This window comes from Camarhynchus parvulus, chromosome 4, assembly GCF_901933205.1.
Source record: "Camarhynchus parvulus chromosome 4, STF_HiC, whole genome shotgun sequence".
Taxonomy (NCBI): Eukaryota; Metazoa; Chordata; class Aves; order Passeriformes; family Thraupidae; genus Camarhynchus; species Camarhynchus parvulus.
In genome coordinates, this window is record NC_044574.1 from 7,384,590 (window position 1) to 7,410,239 (window position 25,650).

General features: G+C 39.6%; 1 protein-coding gene across 1 annotated transcript in view; it reads left to right on the forward strand.

Moving 5' to 3' along the window:
- The first annotated feature begins 1,275 nt into the window (after positions 1-1,275).
- The window catches only part of UVSSA (UV stimulated scaffold protein A), a 45,591-nt gene continuing 21,216 nt past the window's right edge, over positions 1,276-25,650 (forward strand). Inside the window, exons 1-7 of the mRNA XM_030947794.1 lie at positions 1,276-1,503; positions 1,738-2,068; positions 5,456-5,576; positions 6,545-6,970; positions 8,034-8,143; positions 8,732-8,860; positions 21,091-21,202. Coding sequence (XP_030803654.1) covers positions 1,406-1,503; positions 1,738-2,068; positions 5,456-5,576; positions 6,545-6,970; positions 8,034-8,143; positions 8,732-8,860; positions 21,091-21,202 — 1,327 coding nt within the window. The 5' untranslated portion in view covers positions 1,276-1,405. The remainder of the gene's footprint in view (positions 1,504-1,737; positions 2,069-5,455; positions 5,577-6,544; positions 6,971-8,033; positions 8,144-8,731; positions 8,861-21,090; positions 21,203-25,650) is intronic.

Genomic DNA, 25,650 nt, shown 5'->3' on the forward strand with positions numbered 1-25,650 from the left:
AAAATTAATACAGCATTACTTTCTAACATAACACATATAATGTTCATTTTAATATTTGCGAAAAGCCAATCATAAAACACGCATTTTTCACAGTCCGTTCCTAGTGAAAATGGTTCGGTGCCATCTTTCCCCATCACAGGAGCCAGCAGGCACCGCTGCAACACCAATCCACATAAACGGCTTCCAACACGCGCCTGAACTGTGGATTAATGGAAATATCTGTAATTTAGCTGACACTCTCAAACGGGAACAGATCGTTTAGATGTCTTTTTTCTTTAGGATGCTCAAAGCAAGCACCCGCAAGGTCTTGTTCATTCCCAGCGGTTCAGCAGCACTTTCAGAGCTGGGGGTCTGCAGGGAACCCACACCTGCAGGTTCTGCCAGCAGCGAACCCAGGGCAGCCTCGCGGTGTCCCACAGCAGAACCGGACCTGTGGGGGTGGCACACAAGGACACTTTTGGGACACTTTTGTGGCAGCGCCCAGGGTCGGGCCCCTCACGACAAGAAGGACCCTGAGGTGCTGGAGCCTGCCCAGGGATCGGGACGGGGCTGGGGAAGGGTCAGGAGCACAAGGGCTGCGAGGAGCGGCTGAGGGGGCTCAAAGGAGGCTCAGGGGGACCCTCTGGATCTCTGCAATTCCCTGTCAGGAGCTGGAGGCCAGCAGGGGATCGGGCTCTGCCGCCAGGCAAACAGCGACAAGACGAGAGGACAGCGCTCCATGGGAGGTTTAGGTTGACATTAGGAGGAACTTCTTCACAGAAAGGCTGATTGCGCCTCAGCACGGGCTGCTCAGGGTGGTGTTTAAGGAAAGACTGGAGCGGGGGTGTTTGGTTGGTGTCGATGATTCGGAGGTGTAACTGAGTCTATGATAAACAGGGACGCTGTGAGGCGGCTGCTCGCCCCTCCAGGCAGGCTCGGGTTAAACACAACAGCCCCTCACACAAAACCGGCGGGCTCGGGTTAAACACAACAGCCCCTCACACAAAACCGGGGCGCGGCGCCTTTAAGGGCTTCCCCCGCCCTTCCCCGGCCGCGCTTCCGGGTGCCGGCACGTCACGTGGGCGGGGGAGATGGTAGGTGCCGGGAGGGGGGGGAGGAAGGTACCACCCGCCGGAGCGGGGGGAGCAGCACCCCAAAGGGGCGGGGCGCGGGCTCAGCACTACATGGGCGTTGTTCCATGTGGGCGCGGCTCGCAGAAAGGCGTATACGCTTGTGGGAGTGGCCAACTAAAGGGGCGTGTCCGTGTGGGGGCGGGGTTTCCTCAGGGCGGGGCTCCGCTGAGGGCCGGAAGATGGCGCCGCCCAGTCGCGGCCGGGCCCGTCGGCGCTGGTGGTTCCCAGCCGGGGCTCTCCCGCCTTGAGGGACCTTCGGGCCGGGTGTCCCGGCCGCTCCGGTGCCCGCGGAGATGGACCAGCGTCTGGCTGAGCTGGTGGAGGAGCTCACCACGTCGGGGGAGCCGCAGCTGGAGCCCGGCAGGATGAAGGAGCTGAAGAGGATCTGCAAGTACGGCCGGTGGGAGGGACAGAGCCGGGCTCGCTGTTGTCCCCAGGTCGGCGGTCCCGGGCGGAGCCGCCTCGAGCGCTGTTCAGGGGCCTGCTGTGGGGACTGGGTGCTGCCAGTACAGAAGCTGTTCACTTAAAATTTAAAATAAATTGCGTCCCCGAGCTTAGGTTTTTGCGTGCTGAGCGTCTTTTTAAATATCTCCCCCTCCTTTTCCTTCGTTTTCCCCGTGCTCAGGTCGTCGGAGGAGCACATCAGCCACGCGTACCACCTGCTGCTGACGCGGCTCCGAGAGGAGCACGCCGAGATGCGCTTCTCCGCCTTCCAGGTGGTGCAGGAGCTGTTCGCCAGGTCCCACCAGTTCAGGACGCTGCTCATCTCCAACTTCCAGGAGTTCCTGGAGCTCACGGTGGGCACAGACCACGAGCAGCCGCTTCCCCCGCCCAAGGAGGTGGCGCAGAAGCTGAGGAAAGCAGCCATCAAGGCAGTGCAGGACTGGCACGAGAAATACGGGGAGGCCTACAAGCAGCTTTCTCTGGGATACCACTTCCTAAAGCAGAACAAGAAGGTACTCGGCTTTTTTACTCCACTCTGTGGTATTAAGTGGTGATCACCAGGACATGTTTAAAGTAAGGAAACCAATAAATGTTAAAAAAAAAAGAAAGCTGCAGGAAATGACGTTGCCTGTAGGACGCCTTGTGTTGAGGATGGTCTTTGGAAAACAAACGCCAGGCTTTCTGTTCATCTTGCAGTACTGTAGGTTTTTAAAACTCTGGTCTTGTACTCATGGCTGGGCTGTGCCTTTTTCAGGGTGCAAGTACTGCTCACCAGTTGGCTTTCACCCACTGATTCCTCACTGGAGCCCCAAGGTTTAGCTCTTTTGGGAAGGGCAGTAATGGTCATGCATTAAACTGAGGATAACCAGCTATTAAATCTTTCCATAGCTAGTTTAAGTTAGCTTGATTTCTGTGCTGAGCTGCCCCATGCTAGGTCCCTATTGCTGTACAACTTTGCCAGTGTTCATGCTTGCCACCCTCAGCTGCAGTGTTACTGTGCCAGAAAAGAGCTTTTATGAAAGAGAAATTTCATGTAAACCTTAGCTTTTAGATGTCACTTCAAGTTACTGTGTTTGGAACATTCTGCTGCTTTAGTCTGTCTTCTGAGGTGCAACAGTGAAATTTGCAACACTATTCTAGCATTCACACTGCCTACAATGATAATAACAGGCTTTCAGTAAACATACTGATTTTCTTTCTCTTCAGAAAGGCATATTCAGATTCCTAACAGCAGATGAAAAGCTTTTGTGATACATGGAGTATTTCTGTTGTTCTGGTTCCATAGTAAGCTAATGGTGTTCCCTACTGAACTGTGCTGTGCTGGTTTTTTACACAGATTTTGGCATCTGCTCACAAAAGATGATTGCCTTTGAATTATCTTTTCTTATCTTGTTTAAGAAAGGAAGAAAATTAAATGACAGTGCAAGACTGAGACAAGGGGGCTTTAACATGTAATATAGTTTCACCCAGTTGAACATAAGGGTCCAACAGCTCTGCTGAAGTGTGGCAGGTCTGTCTGTGCTCCTGGGGTCAGTGACTGCTCCCCAGTAACAACTGGGGAATCCCTCTCCAGGTTTTGAACAAGCTGTGCTATTTTCTAGAGCAGCTGGATTTGAGCTCCTCTATAAACATTAATATCAATAGAAGCAATCTCAGGTAGTTTGGTAACTCTTGTACTCAAAGACTTGATATGAGCCAACTGGCCTTTTGCCAGCTTAATGCTTGAAGTGTGAGAAGCAACCAAAAGTTTTAAGGAGGCATTTGCTGATTTTTTTTGTAGCAAAATACATCACTGTTGAGTTTTACTGGTTTGGCACAGTAGTATGGGGCAACTTGGGTGGAGTTTTAGCTCTGTGTGTGGTCTGTAGTTGGGTCTTGCTTGGGCTTTTCTTAATGATCACCAAAATCACTTTATAAACAGTCAGAAGATGACAGCTGCTGCTCTTTTAGGGTGTAAGGCTAGAGAACTCCCCACTCTGTTAATGTTAGTAGGTCAGTAGTAATAGGGACCAACTAGATGCCTCTATAAATGTTTGACTTTAAGAGCAAATAATGCTTCAGTATACATGAAAGTAATTGTTTTCAAACTCCCTTCTCAAAGTTTAAAAGAAGAAGAAAGAGGAAAAATATTTCACATCTTTCCAAATGTTTGTATATTTGGGCACGTGACTCATATTGTAGTATCTTTGTATCTGAGGAATGCATGGATGGAATTACAGAACAGGATTTCAAACAGATCCATGCAGGGTATGGTACTGCTGCATTCCAATATTTTCACAAAAGTGGCAGTAATTGTCTCAGCCTGCTGCTTGGCATCCTTTCAGTTGCGCAGTTTTTTGCTCCTCAAACATTTAGTTCCATAATTGCAGGCCAGCAATAAAAGGCTTCATGGTCCTTTTGGTACAGAGAGTGGGAAAGGATGGGCAGGTGACTCCACTGCAGGTACTCTGGCAGGAGGCAGAATTTGTGCTTTAGGAGGCTGTAGCTGTGTCTGGTTTTCTGTCTGACTGGCAGCAAATGGTGGCTGCAGTTCCTGGGCTCTGGATCTTTGTTCTGCTTTTGTGGGCAGTGTTGCTCTTTGGGTGGATCTGTTTCTGTGTGGGGAGCTATGCAAACCTGTAGAAAAATCAGGTCCTGAAAACCAAGAAAGCTCACTCTGGTGCTCTGCATGATGCAGTAGGTTGTGAAACCAGATCCCTTCCCTACCACCCTTCTGCCCACCCATTCCCTGCTGAAAAACCAGCTTGGTGAGTGTACCTGTTTCTAAACTGATGGAGACCCTCCATGCCAGTTTCTCTGACAGCTGTTAGATGAAAACATTTGTGTGACTCCAGAACTTTGTTGTAGGTTGTTGAGAGCCACTAGTGGATGTTGACATGCTTGATCATCTAGCAGTGGCAAGAATAACAAATTTTACTGAGTGCTTGTGATGGAGACATTGCAAGAGAGTCTGTGGGCTGCAGAATCAGCAAAGTGCAAGCTTACTCAGCATTGTCTGGCAGTTCATAAAAGTTATGTGGTAGCAATCAAAGGAAATTCTGTGTCTTTCAAAAGGGTTTCCTTCCACATTAATGCAATCAAGCCTCCCTTCTTTAAAACAGGAGTGAAATTTTTTTTGTGTTTTCAATCCTTTCTAAGACCAAACTAAAAAAACCCCAAATATTGCTAATATTTTAAGAAACAGCATTTTTAACAGATTAATGTTTATAATTTGGCCATAAGGAAATGAGACTGAATGTTTTTTCCCTCAATGTCAAAATCCAACAATGTAATTGTAAAATCTCAAATTAGGTGTTTCTTAACAAAATTGAAGGTCTTGTCTTTTACTTTCCTTTCTTACAAAGTTCTTTTTATAAGTTTTATATCTATCTATCTATCTATCTATCTATCTATCTATCTATCTATCTATCTATCTATCTATCTATCTATCTATCTATCCACTAGTTGTTATAGTGCTTACAAATTTTCCTAAATTTCCTGGTGGACATGGTGTGATATTTTAATGTAACCTTAATATCTCCCCTGCATAGTCTCTTCCTGCTCATTCTCCCTGACTCCTTGTCTCCAGTGCTGTGGCAGAAGTCTCCCAAAGCCCTGTTTGTTCCTGCACTCTGGATGTGAAAATCTAAGGGTTTAAGTGGTTTGTTTTTCTACCTTATGATTTCCTTTTGAAAGCCATTGATTCTCAACAGTCCTTTATTAGTAGGAGTAAAAACTCTGTTCACAATTGCTGCAGTTATTGATTCAAGGGGGAGAAGAGATAAAAGGAAATGCTGCTGAGCTTCTGGCTGATGGCTGATGTTACAGGATTTTTCACCACAGATAAGGATCTTAGGAAATGGATTTTCTATATATTTCTTACGGGGAATGTTACACTTTTTTCTTAATTTCCTCCTTAGGTGGATTTTCAGGATGTGCATGCCAGAACTGTGGCTGAAAGGAGGAGGGAAGAGGAGAAGCAAAAACGACTGGAGAACATTTACAAAGAAAAAGTGAAAAGAACTGAAAAAGAAATGGAAGGTTGGTTGCTTTGCTTCTTTTAGTGCATTTTTTGTTTGTTATCAAGAAAGAAAATGTTACCAAGTAAAGATCTGGTCTCTAATTCAGTACAGTATGAGTGCATCACCCCAAATAAACAAATCATGAGACTTCTTGGAGCTAGTGACTTAATTTCTGTTAGGCACAGACTTCCCAATGCCTTGTTGGCCTATGGCATTACTTATATTATATATACAGTCACTGTATTCCAGAAATAAAGGCAGTGATCTGCACAGGAATCCTGGATGCTGTGTGGGATAACTGTGAAAAGTGTCAGAGTGCAGCTAGAAAATATAACTGGGGCCTGAGTCTCTGAGCAATATGTGCATAATAGACAGATTTCTGTCACCCCAGAGAACAACAGAGATCGTAAGTACATTATGCTGCAGTTTAAAGGGTTATTTAATTAAATTACTTTGGTGTATGTAATGCATGCAATTGTGTCTGCATTTATTCTGCATGCTGGAAATGTTTTCATGCACTAGAGTGAAATTTTAAAGAGATTTAACTTTTTTAAAGTAACTTGTATCAGTAGCATCTCTTTGAGCAGTAACATACATTTATGGCTGTTCCTACACACAGCAATAAAATTCATGGCTGTAAAATCAACATCACTAAGAATATCTCACTGAATCTTGTTTTCTTTCTAATTCTGTGAAGCACTTGAGTCATCTTTACTTAGTGAAATTTTAGGGTGGCTAAGGAAAGGAGGAGCCCTGATTCTGGATGTCTGGCATGTAGATTCTGAAATTCTAGATTTCCTGCTTAGGGATTGCCACTTTTATAAGGACAGTTTCTGCAGAAGAGGAAGACCTGTATGGCTCAGTTTTCTCTGGAGAAATGGATTCCCCTTTTGGCAGTCATATTTGCTTTGTACCTCTGTGTCTGCTCTGGAGACATTAACATTTTACAGTATCTAACAATTTTATAAAACAATTGTGTCTTGATAGAAATGTCCCAAGAGATTGCTGACACACTGACAGAGATGGAAAACTGTTTCCAGCTGCTGATGCCAGATCCTCTCAATTTTGGGATGAACGAGATTGACCCAGAGCTCAGCAAACAAACATCTGCTAATGAGGCCAGACCTGCATCCCCCTTTTCCTCCCAGGGGGAATTTACCCCATCCTCTTTGGGGTGCATGGATGATGAGCAGCCCTGCTGCAGCAAGGACATTCTTCCTGTTTCTCAGTGTGTTACAGCTGATGGAAACGAGGAGGCAGATGAGAAGCCTGAGCAAGAAGAGCTGGACGGAGGCAAACGCTCGGATGTTCGATTCAGTGGCCCTGCTCTCGATGATGATGATTACCAGACTTTTGTTAGGAACCACGGGCTTATTTCACATAAATATACTCTAGACCTTGAAATCTCCACAGGTACCTGGAAAAACTTCTGACATGTAGCTGGAGGCAGCCTTTCTCTGAAGTGTTTTGTGCTTGTGGTATTGTTTCTGTTACTTAAATGCTGGGGTTACTGGACACCATTTTGCTTTGGGATTCCTGGACATCACTTTGATTTTTTAATTTTTAATTTTTTAAATTTATTTTTTATTTTTCTGTTTCTGGTTCCTCTAGTAACTGTGCTTTGTTTTGGGTGTTCTTGTGTGTGGTTAGTCGATTTCATTAATTACCTTCTAAGACTGAACTTTTGTAATAGTTGTTGCAAGCCCATTATGGCACTTCGTAATATCTATAATGACTATTTTGTGTTTCAAAACAATCTGCTTATCAAACACAGTTTTCTTCCTCTTTGTTATTCACCTCTTTCTCTCTATAAGCTGCTAGTTTAAAATCTTACTATTGAGTGTTTCTGAACCTTTTTCCTTGCAAGAAAGTGGTTTTGTTAGCAAGTGATTACACCATTTTTGTATAACTTTGCTAGTGTGAGTTACCTGTAGTAAAAATCAGGATGGTTTGTGTTTTGGAAGTCTCTTACAATTCCTGTCCTAAGGGAATTCTATGTGCAGACAGTAAGGGTGATACCTGCTTCTCTGTTTACTAACAACAATGGGTGAAAAGTATAACTTTCACTTGGATAATGGCATCCTTAGCTTCTTTGGCAATCAAGTCCCTGTTACTACCAGGGTAGGGATTATTTTATATTGAATATGAAGAAATTGGTACAATAAGGCCCAGTTCATTTGAACTTGGGACAAGATGTAATGAAAATAGCAAGACTGAACCTGTCTGTGATTTATTTGGTCATTCCTTCATAATGATGGCTTAACAACTTTTTCTGGCATGTTGGACTGAACACTTTTCATATTTTCCTCAGATTTTTGAGTGTGTGGATAGTAATAGAATAATTAATACTGAGCGGAGAAGCATTCTGATGTTTGTAACTCTCCCTGAAGTGATCAAATGTCTTAGAGTAATTTGCCTCCTGTAGTGAAGATACCATAAATGTCATGCACTAACTCTTTTCCCCTGTTTTGAGCAGATATAAAAGTGCAAGAGAATGAAGATAATACTGCCATCATAAACAGTGTCATGGATGCTCACAAACTTCTCAGAAATAAGTTCTGGCCTTCTGTGCAGTCCTGGATTCAGGTGGGATAAAGAGAGAATTCTTTATTCTTCATTTTTTAATAAAAACATGGTGAAACAAGGACTGGGATACACTAAAGCTTGAGGGAGAGTGAACGAAAAGGAAATGAAGGTTGAAGAAACAGGAACAATTAGAGAAGATTTCCATTTCAGTAAGAGTGGACTAAAGGACACTGCAGGAGGTTGTTGGGTAGCTCTCAGCCTTGGATGTGGTACCTATAGGCAATTCTTTCTTTTTTTTTTAAGATAGGTAAAACTTGGCTTCCTTGCAAAGTCTTAAAGTAAAACACAACTTATTTTTGTTAGACAGCTCTCTGTCAGGTTAGCAGTACATCATGGAGCCTCCTGAGTGGAATTTGGCCTACTGGAGGGCACTCTCAGAAGATGTTTGTTATAGACATTCATTCTTTGGCTTCACTAGTTGCTGTTAGTTTTTTAGGTAGAAAATGAATTGGCTTCAGTAATTGTCACTTGTACAACGAAGGAATTTGTGACATTGCTGTTTCATTAATTATGAGGGAAAACTGGAATTTTTTTTTTTTTGCTCAGACTTCTAGAAGAGAATAAGAACGTTATTTTCTTGGTTTTCAGCTACTTACCAGAGCAGGAGTCAATGATGATCAGCTAAGATGTGCCATTGAACTCAAGAATAAAATGGAGACTGCTATGAAGAAATACAAGGAAATGGACATTTCCTTTAAAGCAAGAAAAAGAAAAGTGGTGAGTTTCTTAAAATTCTGTTTTACTAACAGAAAGTTAGTAAAGTTTAGCTTGTATGCAGAACAATGCTCTTTCTCTTAAGCAGGGAAACTTTTCAACACAGGTTTTATTGTAAAGTACATTAATTCAGCTGATTGTAGCTTCCCTCAAGGAGCAGTAAACACCTGTATAATATTCCAGGGGCGTGGTTATTAGACCAAAACTGTTTAAGGCATCCTTGTTGTTGTTTTGGATAGAGAAGTGGGTAAGTGCAGGTTTTATTTACTCTTAATTGCTTTTTGTGTAACACTGTTAAGTCCTCAGCTTTTTTTGTGCATATTTCTCAATAGACACTGTATTGCTCATGTTCTTTCACAATTTGCTAAACTCTGAGAGTCTCTCAGTTCAGGAAAGTCGTTTCTCTGCTATGTAGCATTTACTCTATACTAAACATGTAATGTGATTAAGGTTATCATAGGAAAGTTTAGAGCATCAAACTTATTTCACAGAGATTAACTACCTATGACAGTCCTTGTGAAATAGGTAGACTTTGTGAGTAAGCAGAAGCTGAAAGATCAAATTCATTATTCAGATCAAAGAAGAGGTTTATGGCCTGTTTACATAGATAAAAAGCAGAGCTGTGTGATACTAATTTCTGTTGGCTGTGATGAAATGAAATAACTGCATAGCTTGACATAAAAATAAGTGCTTTGGGTCAGAGTCCAGACTAGAGTCTGGTTTGGGTTTACTGGATTGTAAGGATTTGATCTGGACATAACACCTTGAGGTAAATTGTGTAGCCTCATTTAGCCGTGACTGGATGTTGTAGACTTTGCCTTCCGTGTACAAATGAAGCTAAATCAAGATTAATCTGGTTCATCACCTCCTGATGTGCCACACCAGTCAAAAATGCCAACTCTGAATGAAAAGTACTGAAAGACTGTCTTGTCAGAGGCTTTTGTCTCCAGTGAAATATGTGTGCTACCTCTATGCAACCAGTTATGAAGGAATCCAGACATCTGCTGTCATTCCTGCCATTTGCTTGACAGGACTTCATTTGCTGCGCCTCTGCATGGAATATTGGTTGCTATATTTCTTGTAAGATGTAAAAGACATTCAAGCCTTGATTTTCGTGTGTGTGTGAATGTGATGTGTGTGTGTTTACAGTGGTATTGTTACCACTTAGAGTGACCAGTGCTGTGTGTATGCTTATATAGCATGTTTAGAACTAATATCTATATTAATTTGAAAGCTAATAAATTCCATTGTTAAAAGGACAAAAAGATAGAAAGCACATAATGCTCACAATACTTTCAAAGTGAAGCAATGCAGACTGAGTTCACTTAAGCATTGAAAACAATATATAAATATTCCTAGGGTTTCTCTCCAGTGGAAAATAACTAAATTTAGTGTTAGTGCTGAGCTATTTTAAATTTATAACCTGAACACAGAGAGCTTTGTACAGCAGAAGGAAACTGCATAAATTATATTTTATTCATGTGTCAGATGACTTTATTGAAACATAAAAACATGGCAAATTGGGAGTCTAGTAGAACAAAATAAACAGAATATCTTAGGCCATGGTTATTGAATCCCCATCTGTCAAATATTTACATGTCAGCATGTGAAACACTGCACACATCTTCTCTTCACTTGAGCCCTGCTGTCTGTGTTAGGTGTTGTGGCTTTGTCCAGGTGTCCTCGCGTCCATGGAGCCCTTGCCATGCCAGTTTTGCTGTCTCTATATCTCTGAAGCTCTGTGTTTGGAGAGGGATGGCAGTTCTGCACTCTGAGGTAGCTGTATCCTTAACTGGAGAATGTAAAGGTGAATTGTTTGTGTACTTGCTCATTTCAACTGTCATTATGATCCTGCACCACAGCAAGCCATTCTTTCAGGGAGAGAGGGGTTTTGTTTAATTAGCAAATATAAAACAGAGTGACAGGGACTTGGCAGCTTGGCTGGGGACTTGGGCTTGCCCATTCTCCTGGGATTTTTTGCATTTTCTTCTGTGGTCACTGATTTCCCCCCTTTTCATCTGTTCTATTCTGTGTTTTGTTTCTGTTCTGTCTGGGAGCAGTGGGAGTAAAGGCTTTACCCATCCTGAAACTGAGGTCAAGAAAGTTGATAAAGGGAAGTGTTTATTGAGAGACAATGAAACTGGAGATTTATTGCTGTGAACTCTACTATAACTCTCAATCCCACAGAGGTTGAAATTGCCACTTCAAAGAGGAAAGGTCCTGGGGTGCCTTACATTTGCCATGTGTCATTGCTACTTCTTTTAGCTGGTCAGTTACACATGGATATGGCTGAAATGCAAATAATTGTATATATCTGGAGTAATTCTTGATGCTGCAGTTTAATATGAATATACCAGCAGTGTAGCTTGATGTAAATTACACTGAGAGCAAGAAATTGGTGGTTACCTGGCCTGATTCCACGGAAGAAATATTTGCTTGGTTCACAAGGTGTGTGCTTTTGGCAATCCTTATTATTACATCCATGCTTTCCATTGTTTCTCATTTCATTTTCCATATCACAGAGCACAAGCCTCCAAGGCAGGTGCTTTTGGCAGTCAGAGCCTGATACACAATTAGCACAAGTTACTTTCTCTGAAGTTCTTTTTTACCTTTATATTTACTGAAAAATGAAAATGTCAAACTGCTCTTCAAACCGCAGGAGAACTTCCTGGAGGTTTAGGGAACTTCCCTTTTATACAAAGTCTCTTGAAAGAAAGCACAGAACTTTATACAGTGAGACACTTTGACTTTAAATGGTTTATAGTGACATAAGCTATAACTACTTTTACTTTTCTCCTCCATGAGAGTGAAGAACACAAACCATCAGAGTGGCTTAATTACAAGGAGGGCCATCATTTCTGTGTGACACTTACACCCTGCCAGCACGAGCAACCTGTGTTTTGTGCTTGCCTCTCAGGAGCTGTGAGAGGAGAGGGAAAAGAAAAACACAGGTTATGCTTTAACTGCCTAGAAACAAATCCCTTGCAGCAAAATTTATAATTATTAATACATCCCAATTGCCCAGTCCACACATTCCCCATTCCCATGGCTGTGCTCCCAGTAGATCAGAAGTCAAGGCATTTTTTACAAGCTGTTACTTTTTCAAGTGGGTGGAGGGTGGACCAAAAAAAATCACAGACTACCTGCACTGGTCAAAGGCAAATGAGTTTTTGTGTGCTTACATGGGTTGTGTTCACTGTAGTTAAATCCTTGTTTGGGGTGTCAGGTTTCTGACAGGAAGTGCATTTTGAGAGTATGAACATTTTGAGGGTTTTGATACTCATTTTTCTGTGAATCTGAATTTTGGCTGAATCTGGGTGAAGAGGGTGGGAGCTGTAAAAAGGCTTTTATTTCATGGTAGCTGAGTGCTCAGACAGGAACCTCTCTTCTCTGAGTGCCTGCTCAGGATAATTCCAGTGCCCAGTAGAGGGAGTGCAAACTGCATGCTGCACATTTTTCTCTGTGCCACCTTGATCCAGAGCCAGCCATCTGCTCAGTCTGTGTTTCCAGGTAAACTTACTCCAGCAGCAACACCGGAGAGATTTCAAGTTAATTCGTGACTGTATGAATTATTGTAAAAGTCCAGTTGTAATTATTGGCTTAGATTGGTGTTTAAATAACACTACTGTAGACTTCTGATTCTTTTGCAGGAATAACTTACCATCATATTGTTCTTTAAAATTTTTTTTCTGGTTAGATATAGATTTGTTTCTCAATGTCTTCTTTTTCTTATAATACTATAATAGCATTTTATATAATAGTATTTTAATATTTTCCTGTTTAATGTCTGATTTGCTGCTGATTAGATGCAAATGATCATGCAATTTTAGAGAAGATGAGTATATTCTGTATTTTAAATCATGCACACCACCTTTCACTTACATCCTTTCCATGAAGACTTACCCATTAGGATAATACTTGAAATCCTGACATTGTTAATAGAAATGTAGCTTGTTAGCTGGATTTTGTACACTCAAAGTATGCTTATGTCTTATGCGATTACCTTGGGAAGCTGTGGAAGGTTTAGTATTGAGGCTGGCTAAAACTTGGGCAGACAGAATCCAGGGGGAAAGATGATGTGAGAAACATCCCATTCATGTTTCTGTCAGCAGAGGGATCATTTAATGGACCTGTTGCACTTTGAATTTTAAATTTCAAGTTACATTAACAACCAGGGATATATAGTTTTTCATTAACTGTATTCATTACATTTTGTTTCACCTTTCCTTATCTTCTGTCAAATCTGAGCATGTGCTTGGATCCTGATTTATTTGTGTACTTAATTTTATCCATGTGAAACATCTGGTTGAACTCAATAATGCCATTATAATTAGATTTGGAGGAGCCTGTCCTCGTGTTGTCCAGAACCTGATACTCAAACTTCACTATAATACAAGTAAGATTTTTTCAGAAAGATTATTATCAGAAAATTATTACAAATTTACAATTTAAATATTTGCTAGTAATTATTTAGTCCTAAAATACATTAAAAGGTTTAAATTTTAATATGTTATAAATTAAGCCAAGAGTTCTGCCAATTACTTGTTACAACACTTGCTGATTTTTTTCCCCATGTCTTCAACTACAGTTTGGCATTTTAGCAATTCAAATGAGTTATTTCTACCTAATAATTTTGTAGCTTTATAACCAGCCCTTTTCAAGTCTGTCTTTTTGTCAAGTTAGTGCCTGCTTTAGGAAAAAAAAAGAGCTGCAGTTGAATTTTAGATTTCTTTTTCTGCTTCTGTAGCCATAGAAAAGCCAGTCCTGCTGACAGCTCTCTATAACAGCTTCCTGTAGTCACATCCTTACAGTTTTTTCCTCTTGTTCATTTTAGAGAAGTTGTTTCTGCGGGTTAGGTAATTGTCCTCAGTGATCCCTCACAGTGCCTGAAACCACATTTACTGAAACATGTTCAGACCATAGAGCAAGAGAGACACCTTTGTAGAGAAGTCTTTTCCCCAGGTGCTGCTTTTTAACAAAAACCCCAACTCTTAGCAAGAAGTTGCGCTATGAAAACTGGAAGCATTTAATTTTAAGGTTTAAATGATAACTTGATGTTGATTGTTAGTATGTTTTCTATAGAGAAATATAGGAATATTTGATAACTACAGCAGTATTATTGCTAAAGATGTTCTTTACCAGATTTATACATTGATACCATGTAATGTGGTCAGAATAAATAGTAAAATTTATTAATATTTATGTGGTCAAATTGGTAGCCCAGGCAACATTTAAATGGTTTGGGTTTTTTTGTCTAGGTAATATTTATCAAAAAAAACAGGTCGACCATAACTGTAAAAGTAAACACAGACTATTAAATGTGTCATACAGATACTTAATGCTCCCTCTTCCCTCCTTCCTATTTTAATTGATGTTATTTTTATTGTCTTGTTTGTCATGTTCTTATTATTTCTGTTAAATGATCACTTTTCAGCTAAAAGAGCTTTCTATTTTTTTAAGTTTTATTAGGATGTAGGACTGATATAAAACAAAACACTGTAAATTAGCCCTCAGAACAGCAGTCGCTTGTTAAAGTGTCTGATCAGCTGGATGATGGGTTTGGTTGGTTTTGTTTCTTCCCAAGAGCTGAGTGTTGCTGTGGTGTGTTTTAGGCTTTGCCCTGGCCATGCAGCCTGCCACTGCTATGAAGTTATTAAAAATATCTTGTTATGCAGATCTAGCCATGAATTCTTGGGGCTGTCACTGTGGCGACCTCTGAGCCCTGTGTGATTCGCAGGTCGCACAATGCAATTTGGAGCTCCTCTAATAGACTGGAAAAGAAAGGAGGATGTCTCCATCATCAGGTTAACCCTTATGTTAAGTATTTAAGTTTTTCAGGCCCAAGGGTCATCTCACTTGATTCATCTATGAATACTGAGCAGTGTGTACTCTAAGTAGGAGATATAAATTTGCTTCCTGCTTTTTATCCATCCTACCTTACAAGGGGAAATAGTATTGCAGTGAATTTTTTTTGTGAGGTTCTTAGAGGTATATTACTAAATGTGTATTTATAAAAATGGAAAAGGAAGAAAAGTTTTAGGCTTGAAACATATATTAATGCATTTAAATTTAGCTGATGAGCAATATGAAAGTAAATATATCCACATCTAAAATGTCTTTGTACCTGAAATCCACAATCAGAAATACATGTAAGGTTATGTGTATTTGCACAGAATAATTTTTTACCTGTCTGTAATAAATTAGGTTTATTTAATTGACATGTGTGTTTACCTGTTATTGTTAGACTTGGAAACCTTCACTAGTTTAACTAAAACTGCTGTATCTCCCCTGAACGTGATACTTTTTGAAAAATGTGGATTGTGCAAGACAACTTGGCCTTTTTGATGTGCCTACTTAAGGATTAAGATGATTTATGCAACCACAGTTTTGGTGGATGGTAGGAGCTCAAGTAGTGAAGTATGAAAATACATCTGAGTGGTTATTGCTAAAGAAATACTGAACTTGCCTTACAAAATCTTCTTGAGGTAATAATTTTGTCCAATGTACCAGTTTTCTAGACTGCCTTTATTTTCTGCCCTCTGAAGCTATGAAGGCACACACTGGTCCACTGTGTCTCTTGGACATACCAGTTTTTTTGAAACGATTCATGAAGATGCAGAGTCTTTTGAGCTGGTTTTTGAGCTTGCCCCTCCAGGACTGTGAGAATCCTCATAGACTCTTTGCTTTAGGGAAAAACTGGTTCATCAGGTAGTTGTTATCTTGCTAAAGCAATTTGGAGCAAGGTATGTTCATTCTCCAGTGTACTTTGGCAAAGTGTTAGGCTGGAACCCTTCAAGCATTTTTACTAACCCCTGGAAATTAGGAAATAATGTGAAAAGTGCATTCCTAAATAAAAGTCAGCTTGGCCAAGATGCTTATGTGCTGTTGAGCAACTACACCTAGAATGAATGGTGATACTTTTACGGGTGAACATAAAATGTGCTTTGCCTGGACCACATATCTAATTTGCAGTCATGGGGTTTGAATTTATGTTCATATCACAAAGTGAAGGGGAGGGAGGCTGTGTGGGAGCTTCTTATAAATACAGCTCTGTTAGTAGTTTGTGTTTTCTTTGGGTTGCACATGAGAAAACTCAAGCATGGTTCTAAAATCTGGCCAAATGCCAGCATTTATTTCCACGTCATCCTGTGTTGGATGATACTAAAGAATGGAAAAGGAGGAATGTGTCCTAACATTAAAGATACACTGTTTGACTATTCAGTTTCTATTACTGGCACTGAAGATTTTTACCCCAGTCACTGTTTTCTTACATAGAATATCCCCAAATTTCATTTTAACATGCCTGAAGTATGTTTTGTGTTATGGTTGAATAAAAAAATGCATGTGCTTAAGGTTGCCCCTCTAACTAGGTTCTACAGCAATAAATATTCTGGTTCCCTAACCAAAATCTTCTAGAAAAATATTTAGTTGGCTTTGAGTAGATGCACATGAGATATTGGCATGGTGGAATAATTTGCAAGATCTTTCAGTGAGGGTATTAGCATATAAATAGCAGATGCAATGACGACCATCACAGCTGAGTACATTTAATTTTTAGTTTATAAGATAGAATGGGTTTTTAAATGCATAGCCATCAAGCCTGCTGAAAGACAAATGAAGTTTAGAGTTCACTTGTCTGAGGATGCCTTACATCATTTTTTTTAGAAAAGGGAAACAGGCACGCATAAAACTGAACAAAAGTGATTTCTTGGGTGAAAAGTAATTGAGATTGCAAACCAAGTTAATTAGACCATGCAAAATTTATTTAATGGTCCCAGCTGTAGTTTCCAAGTGGTGTTTTAGTGAGTAGATATGACTTCTTCATGTGCTATCATTTCTCTTCCTTCTTTTTCTAAAATAATTAGTAGTGGCTGTACATCTAGTCCTATAAACTGATTGCATTGTATATTTCAGTAATTTTATTGCTTGCTTTAATTATGATTGCAGGGACTCGGGTTTTTAAATCCTCTTAACAGAATGTAGCAGTCAATTTGTATAAAAGTGAGCAAAGGATCAAGGGCTTTTCTTCACATCTTTCCAAATGTTGTGTGGTGGGTGGAGGCTTTTTTCACATTTATTACTAGTTGGGATGGGTGAACAAGGCCTTTAACTGGGGCTCTGGTTGCACTGAGCTGCACTAACAGATGGAGGCTGTTGAAGCATTGACTGCGAAGTAAAAGAAACAATTGCATTTCTACTGGCATCCAGTGCTTTTCCCAAGTTTTTGAAAAATGCAGAGTAATAAGGAAACATCTGTTTTTTCAAGTTTTTTTAATGAGCTAGGGAGGAATTGGTTTGATTACGCTTGTCTAGTTGGAAGAGTCAGCACTATTTTAAGTTTTTTGTGAAAAATCAGGAGAATGGTGAAGATGTTCTAAGTGATTACAGTGAAAATAATGCATGTATGTTTTCTGTCTTTTTTAAAACCATATTCTTACTTGTAAATAAGTCCAGCTCAAGAGTCTGAAAACTGGCTAGCTAAATCTCATTTCTTCTCACAGGAATCATAGCTACCTAGTCAGTGATCCTACCATGTTAAAGAAACCAATATAGTTGTGGAATGGCATCATTCTGTGACTTAGATCAATAAATACAAAAATAAATATCAGCATTTTAGAGCAGATTAACAGGCTAAAAATTCCCTTTCCCTTGGAACTTGAGGAGCAGTGGCGGTGCAAGCAGCCTCTGATGTCTGGGGATCTGGTGGACCATTCTCTAGTGACAGAGAGGGGCTGTTCACCGTCCATCTGTGATAACTGTGTTAGAGAGTTTCCTCATATCACCTGATAATTAGGATGGATTTGAACCCAGGAGCTTCTTTCTCACATTCTTTGACAGGTGATTGAGAAACAAGCAGTTTTGTGACTACCTATCTTCGAGGTATTTAATCTTGTACACTACAAGAAAAGCTTTACATTGTGGTATTTATCACTTGCTCTTATATTTTACTTCCCTTCAGCCATGGCACACTAGAAATTTCATTTGTTTTTATCTTACTCTCCTTTTTCATGGTTGCAAGTACCCTAACCCCTCATTCCTAAAAAGATTATAATTTACTTAATTGGCCACTTAAAACTATTGTTTTAAATATTTATTTCTTCTGATTTAATAGTGGATGGTTTATTTTTATTTTTTTAATTGACTGAAAAAGTTTTCCTGTAGTGGAAGCATAGATAGGAGGGAGTTGAGCTTTCCCACTACCTCTGTAGAAGTTGCTTTATGGAACTTTTAAAAAACGTACTTTTCTGACTAATAATATTGCCCATGAGCTCTCCCACTTTCTCTTGCAAGGAAATGGAACAAACATACATAAATGGGATGGTTCTGATAAAGTACCGCTGGAATGAAGTAAATTGAGATATAACTACCTGCTATTACTGTGCAACTTCTTGAATTTCCAACAGTGACAACTTCAATATTTTAAAGTAAAAAGATAACTTATTTAACTTGTTAAGGATTTTATCAAGATGAAGACTTCATGTCTGTTTGAAGGGAAAAGAGGGCTTAATTCCTGTTAGTTAGCTAAGCGGTTAATATTTTTTTCAGGAAATCTAAATTTAATAGAAGACTCCAGGGAAATTCAAGGGTGTGAACAATACGCATAATATTTTATGAAAATGACCCCCATATTTAAAATCTGGCATTATATGTTATGCATTGTAGCACCAAGTCCACATCTACCTTTTAGAAAATTAAAACACATAAATTCTGTTTAGTGTTTGATATGTGCTGCACTAGCTGAAAGCCATAATGCCCCTAAAACCTTGGGTTGCTTTTCACCTTTCATAAATTCCTGGGTAGATTCTATACAAAAAATAATTTTCAGCTCCGTGGCTCATTGTTATTCAAAGTTGATTGATTGTCGTCATTTACCCAGTGAGGAAGTTAAGTGCTCCTGTCATTTCTGAAGAGTATAATTGGGACGTTTCACAGGTCAGTGGTAGTGACAGGTTTCCCTTTTGGTTAGTGTTAGACTGATAACAAAAATTACAGTTTCCTATGATTAATGTTTTCTATAGTACTTGAATGCACAGTTCATGGATTGTACCTAAACAAAGTGAATTTGCATCTGATTATGCCTTTTCTCTGTCAGGCTTTTCATGTGCTTTAAAGTTTTAGATCATGCAGGTAATACAGCAAAGTTGCTTCCAGTGCAGTTTTCAAGTGGAGGATTAGTGAGATCCACTGAATTTTAGAATATTACCATACAGAGATATGTGCCTTGAGTGATATGAACAAATTAGGTGAAATTTCAATTAAAGATAGTATTCTGCTTTCCCTCTAGTCCTCTCAGATATGACATGCAAGGAAGTGCTGGTATTATATCCCTGCTATTTTAGGTATAATCTGGCAATTTAAGTTAAATGATCAGGCTGGACTGAGTTTTTTCCTCTTGCCTGTTTGACACTATTTCTCTGTTCCTAAAACCTGTTGCTGTTTATTTGTTTACAGACTGAGTGAAAACAAATGGAATAGACTGAATTTACTTTCCCTTTTTATGATGTGGAAGTTAGTCAGTTTGTACATTATGGCACAAAGTTGCAGACTGAGATAATCTATGACAAATTTTATCTTGGTGAAATCTTTTTTTAATAGCTTGGTAAGAAATGGAACCTGAACATGAAAATTATGATGATGTCCTGCTTGTAGAATTTTGCTTCTAACTTGTACCATCCATTCATTATGTGTTAATGTATATCTCTGTATTAATAGCAATTAACATTCTTTGTTAGAAATTAATACAGTCCAGCTTACAAATAATTATGGCCAAAATGAAATACTGGGGTTTTTTAAAGTTATTATTTATTTTAATTTTTTAACCACATTTGATAAACCCGAGGTTAGCTGCTGGATTTTTGGCTTCAGAGTATATGTATGATTTAAAGGAACTCAGCTGTGACACAAGATTAGAGTAGTGAATTAGATTGGGAAAATTCTGCTGCAGGCAAAACCTGCAGTATCCTCTGGTGCTTGTAACAATGAGTAGTTGGTATGAATATTAACTGAATCCAGGTGCACTAACAGAAGTAAAGAACACATCTGAAAATAGTGAGAATTATGCTATTCCTTGTCAGTTGGGTTGCTGCAATGAAGTGGAAGAAGTGGTAGCCTGTGCTAAGGCTGGGTTTAGTGGATACCTTTTACTATTTTCTTGTAAAAGCACATGGCAAACATATAATAATAAAGTACTGATTATGTTGTTGGGAATGAGGTGACTCTAAACGTGGGTAAAGGAAATAAAGCTTAAAGTTTCCATCATTGTTGCATTTTTAGGCTAGTTGACATTTGCTTTTTTAAAGCTCTGATAGCACAGGCCATTTCTGGTGATGCAGATTCTTTTAGGTTATGAGCAATGTAGAAATAAAAATCATTTTCAGCTATGGAACAAGCTTAGAAAAAGTATAGATTTGATGGCACATATACAGCAGTTGCTAGCTAAAATTACACATAGGGAGCCACTTATGTGGATGAATTACACTGGTTAGTTGGAACTCCATTTTTTTTTCTCACCTACTCATAGATCCTCAATTTCAGACTGCAAGCCAGACCAAGTGCACATTTAAGAAAATCCTGTTTTGCTGGTCTTTATCAAAGTAGTGTGTGCTGTCTGGTGGTATATATGGTTGGGATGTACCAAATCAGTTAAGAAATGAGTGTATGAAATTATTCTTAGTGCTGTTGTGAAGAAACACACTGAACCACTGTAGTACACAGATCTGAATATTCTTATTTGGGTCACTTTTAGCTTGCCCATTCATCAGCTTCGCCTCCTGTTTGCCTGCTCTGGTTTTGAACTCTTAAACAATTTGTGATACCATTTAACATGCCACAGATTATTTGAGTGCTGGTAAATGAGTAAAATCATCAAAATGAGAAGAGTTAAGACTGTAATTTGCTCATTAAGTCAAAATCTTGATGTTATTTTAAGATTTTTTGGTCTTATTTTATAGCTTCACACTTTCTCAGACTTCAACAGCTGCATGTGTTCTAATGGATGAAAGGGGCTTTAAGGAAGCCCTTAGGATAGAGTATGGCTTTAGAGATAGAATGTTAAGCAAAGGCCTAATCTTAGATAAAGATTAAATACATAATTAGGGAAATACTTTTGACATAGAGAAGTCTCAGTAGGGCTATCAGGATGTTTGCAAAATATTTTCAGCATGAAGGGAAATGAAAAACAGTCTTCACATGAAAATAAAGAGAAAATAACCCCAACAAAAATATCTCTGTAGATGAAAGCCTCGGATGATGATGATGAGGATGAGGATGAAGATGAGTTTGTGGAGGTCCCTGAGAAGGAAGGTTATGAGCCCCACATTCCAGACCACCTGCGGAAGGAATATGGTGAGTTTGCCCAGCTGTGACAAGCTTTATCCCTGCATGTTACTGCTGCACCAAGGTAAATAAACAGCCATGCTGAAGCAATAAAGTGATCAGCAGTGTGGGTAATCTCTGCCTGCTCTGAGGAAGTCATTACATGGACACCAGAGCAGTGATTGGCTCTGGATAAACAAATACTTTTAGGAGCAGGAGCAACTAAGACGAGCAGCTTATTCCATTCCATCATCTTCCACAGGAGTTCAGAGCCAGGAGCAGCACCCTCTGTGTGCTTCTAGGTGTGCAGAGCACACAGGATCTTCCTCAGCTCATGCCATGCCATGCCATGCCATGCCATGCCATGCCATGCCATGCCATGCCATGCCATGCCATGCCATGCCATGCCATGCCATGCCATGCCATGCCATTCCTCTTCCTCAGGAGTTCAGAGCCAGGAGTAGCACCCTGTGTGCTTGTAGGTGTGCAGAGCACACACTGGGAGTGAAGGAATTGCAAAGTGAGGTTGGCAATGAGCCTGAATATTACAAATACTGGTGCCAGTCTGGTGAGCTGGGATAAGGTGCTGTTCCATCATTAGTAGCAGCTGGCTATGCACAGCCACTTCCTCCCATAGAATGGCCAACTTAGAGCCCTGCAGGGTGGCTCTTTCTGTTTAGGTGTTGCTGTTAGAAGATTTTAAATGCAACTCAGCCTTCAAGTGTAGAATTACAGCCATGGAGCACATACCAGATGACAAACTATAATTTTGCATTCTTAGTAAAATTAGGTAATTTTAAAATGAAGTTATATTACTTGTGTTCTTGCGAAATTGAGAGTGGTGTTACTGAAGAAAGTTCGTCTTAATTCAGCTTCAGTGCATTGCTCCTTGTCCTTTGTGCCTTCTTGCTTAGTAAGTCTGCAGCTTTACTTCTGTGTAACTCAGTATATTTGAGGACTCCCAAGATTTCAGTGCATTGTAGAGAAGGGTAGCTGCCATCAGAAAGCTTTAAGTTAAAAACCTGTAAGCAGTGTCTTGCTTCTGCATTTGTCCATGAGTATTTGTGTCAGAGTGGTGCTGTTGCTGTGGCTTTTTCAATCCTGTTGATGCTTATTTTTCCCATTTTTGCAGTTTACCTGTCAGGCTGCAGCTACCACCTGGAACTTGTTTTTCGTATCTTTGGCAGCAGCCTAAGTAATTCTAACATGAAAAAGTTCAGTTTGTACTTGCCAGCTTTCACTGGAAGTGAAATGTACTTACCTCTTCCCTTTTATCCCATCTTCCTCATGGGTACACATTTTTTAAAAATAAAGCATCTTACCACCCTTTGTATCACACTAACACAATACTTAGCTGCTATTTGAATTCCTTCTTATAGGGAAGGATAAAAGAAGAAGCCTGCTATCTACTCAGAATATTTTAAAAATCAAAATGGATTAAGAAATTCCCAATTTGTATTTAAACTATTGCTGATAGGAAAACACATTGTAGTGAAGAAGTCACTATAGTGAAGAAGTATTGATTATAGTCAATCAATCAGAAAACAAAACCTCTCATTTTGTATACCTGTGGTTATGTAGGAGCTAATGGTCACACTTGGCTGTTCTTTATCTGATGTGTTCATTAAAAAATAACATTTTGGAAGAAATTAATCATTCCTGATGCTTCTGAAGACATTCAGCTTTACTTACTGCCATTTAAAGCTATTATATATGTTCCCAGTTTAGGAAATGGTCTGAAAATAACTCAGAATTCTTGAAAATCACAGCTTAGAAAATGGAAGTCTGCATGAGTGGAATGTTCTAACTGGAACATTAAACCTCCCGTATAAAATAGAAGCTCAGTGTTATGTGGAAAGTGTGAATGGCTAAAAGCTGTTTTTCCTTTTGTTGTTACTTTTCCTGAACAAGCCAGATTAACTTGATACAGTAAACCAGAAAACAAAGCTGTAAAACATGACTGTGGAAATGGATTGAAATGTGACATGTAAATTATTGATTTAAATGTCACTTTATTTCCTTTCACTGCTCTCACAAAGATGTATCGTACCAACAAGGTAAATTTTGTGCTTTTCCTGAGAGCTGAAAAACTTTTTAAAAGTGAAAATTTATTTAGAAAGACAAGTTCTGTACATAAGTATATAGACACGTGCAGTTGTATTATCTGTGTTTATGTGGTTAATAACTATAGTCTCAAAATTGGGATGATATTAAATATAGAAATTGAATTGAGCATGGGTGCAGTTTGGGTGGAGGTAGAATTGAACAAGTCAATTTGAATCTTGATGTATAAAATGAAATGTAAATTTGTTAAAAGAATTTAGGTGATTAGATAATTGAAGTGTGAAGATATAACCCATTAGAGGTGTCATGCCAAATTAGCATTACCAGAATTTTAATGACCTCCCATTTGTATAATCCTTATTTACACTTGCATCTGATGTCTGCAGCTGACAAGAGGCCAGCTCTCCTGTGGGACCACAGGGTCATTTAAAATGCACTGTGGTGCTAAAGAGGAATATTTGGCTGAAAAAGAAACAACACTGGAAATAATTTTCATACGGTTGCTCAAATCTCACCCCTGAGCACTGATGTTGCTGATAGCACTGATGAGTGACCTGCCCTTGTATGGCTGGCATTGCTCAGCCCTGGAAAATGGAGCCATTATTCATTTAAAGGAAAACTTCAGGGGGAAATAAAATCTTCTTTCCACAGGAGATTTTCCACATTCCAGGCTTTGCTGGTCAGTTGTTGGTTCCATTGGTATGAAGCCTTAGGGTGGATGAGGTAACGGGGGGAACTCTGCGGCCCTGACATTGCTCTCGTCCCATAGAACAGAATTTTTGGCTGATGCCAAAGAATTAATTTCCTTCCTGCCCTTGGTGGTCTTGGCCTGGCTTGCAGCTGAGCTCTTTTGCTCTTTTGAGGGATGTGCTTTCCCACATGAAAATGGAACAGTTTTCAGCTCTAGTCCAAAGCACCCCCTTTAGTTGGCAGTTCTTGTCTGTGTCTCATTGCAGGCATTACTTACCTGTGCAATAATGCTTTGGGGACAGGGGAGTTCTAGTGCTGTTTTACAGGTGATAGAGGAAACCATCTGATTTGGGACTATCAGCATGGAAGCAGTCTATTGGTTATCAAGTTTCATCTTTATCCATAATTATATTAGGAATGACTGTGCAGTCACAAACCTTTATTTCTACTCTGGTTAATAAGATTGCTTCTCTTGTATTTGAGCCTTAAGCTGAATGTTTTTAGGTCTCTGATAGCTACTTTAGAGGCTCACATTGCATCTTAGAGTCTGCTTGAGATTTCTTTCATATGGGAATCAAAGCTACAGTTCCCAAGAGTTACTTCTATCCATTTCTGAAATTCTTCCCTCTTTTCCTCACAATGCAATGTGCTTCTTCTGGGTTAGATGTCCCCAGACTGGCTTTCCTAATATGATGGCATCTCAGTCAAGCTTTTCTGTGTATTAAGTGGCTGCTGTTGAATCCTTGAATAGACACACATGTGCTGGCTAGATGGAAATTAAAAATTATACCTAAGCATTTTCCTTCCTTACTGTAGTGATTTCTCAGTTTGTCTGGGTCCAGCTTTTCAGTCAGGTTTGATTTATCCAGTCTTCATACCTCAGGAACTTCTGAGGGAATTCTCCTTGAAACAAACATGCAAACTCCAGAGTGTGTAAAGTACCATTGTCAGGGGCTGAGTTTGAGACTTAGAATTACACTGTCTAAGCTAAATAAGGCTTTACCTGACTTCTCTAAGGAGAAAAAGCATATCAGGTTTTACAGGGGGAATGTTAGGCTGAATTACTTATTTACCTCTTTGAAATTCAGGTTCCTTTTCCTAAATTTGGAAAATGCAGGCAACACACTGTTGTATTTCTCAGCTTGACAAGTCTAGTATCTAGAATAAGTTTTCTGTTAATAATACTGTGAATCCTTTAAAAAAGAATTCAGTAGAAAAGATGTAGTTGTTACATGATGTAAATAACATGTGTTGATTTATCATAAATGTATTGCAAACAGATATTCAGCATTGGAGTTAAAACTCCAGAGCAGAATTTCTGTAGTGAAATGCATGTGTGGTCTCCATTTCTCTTAGGATATAAAACTCCAGAAGTATTTAATTATAATTTTACAAGTGAGATTGCCTTGTTATATTAGTGTGTTTTGATATACCTGTATATGCACAAACACAAGTCCTATATGGAATCACAGAATCATCTTTAAAATTTGAAAACACCTCTAAAATCATCAAGTCCAACCTTGGACTGAGTACTGCCATGCCCACTAAACCACAAAGTTGCCACATCTACTCATGTTTTGAATGCTTCAGGGATGGTGACTCCAGTACTTCCCCAGGAAGCCTCTTCCAGTGTTTAACTGCTCTTTTCAGTGAAGAAATTTTTCCTAATATCCAGCCTCAACCTCCTTTAGCACAGCTTGAACCTACAGAGACCTAGCTACACT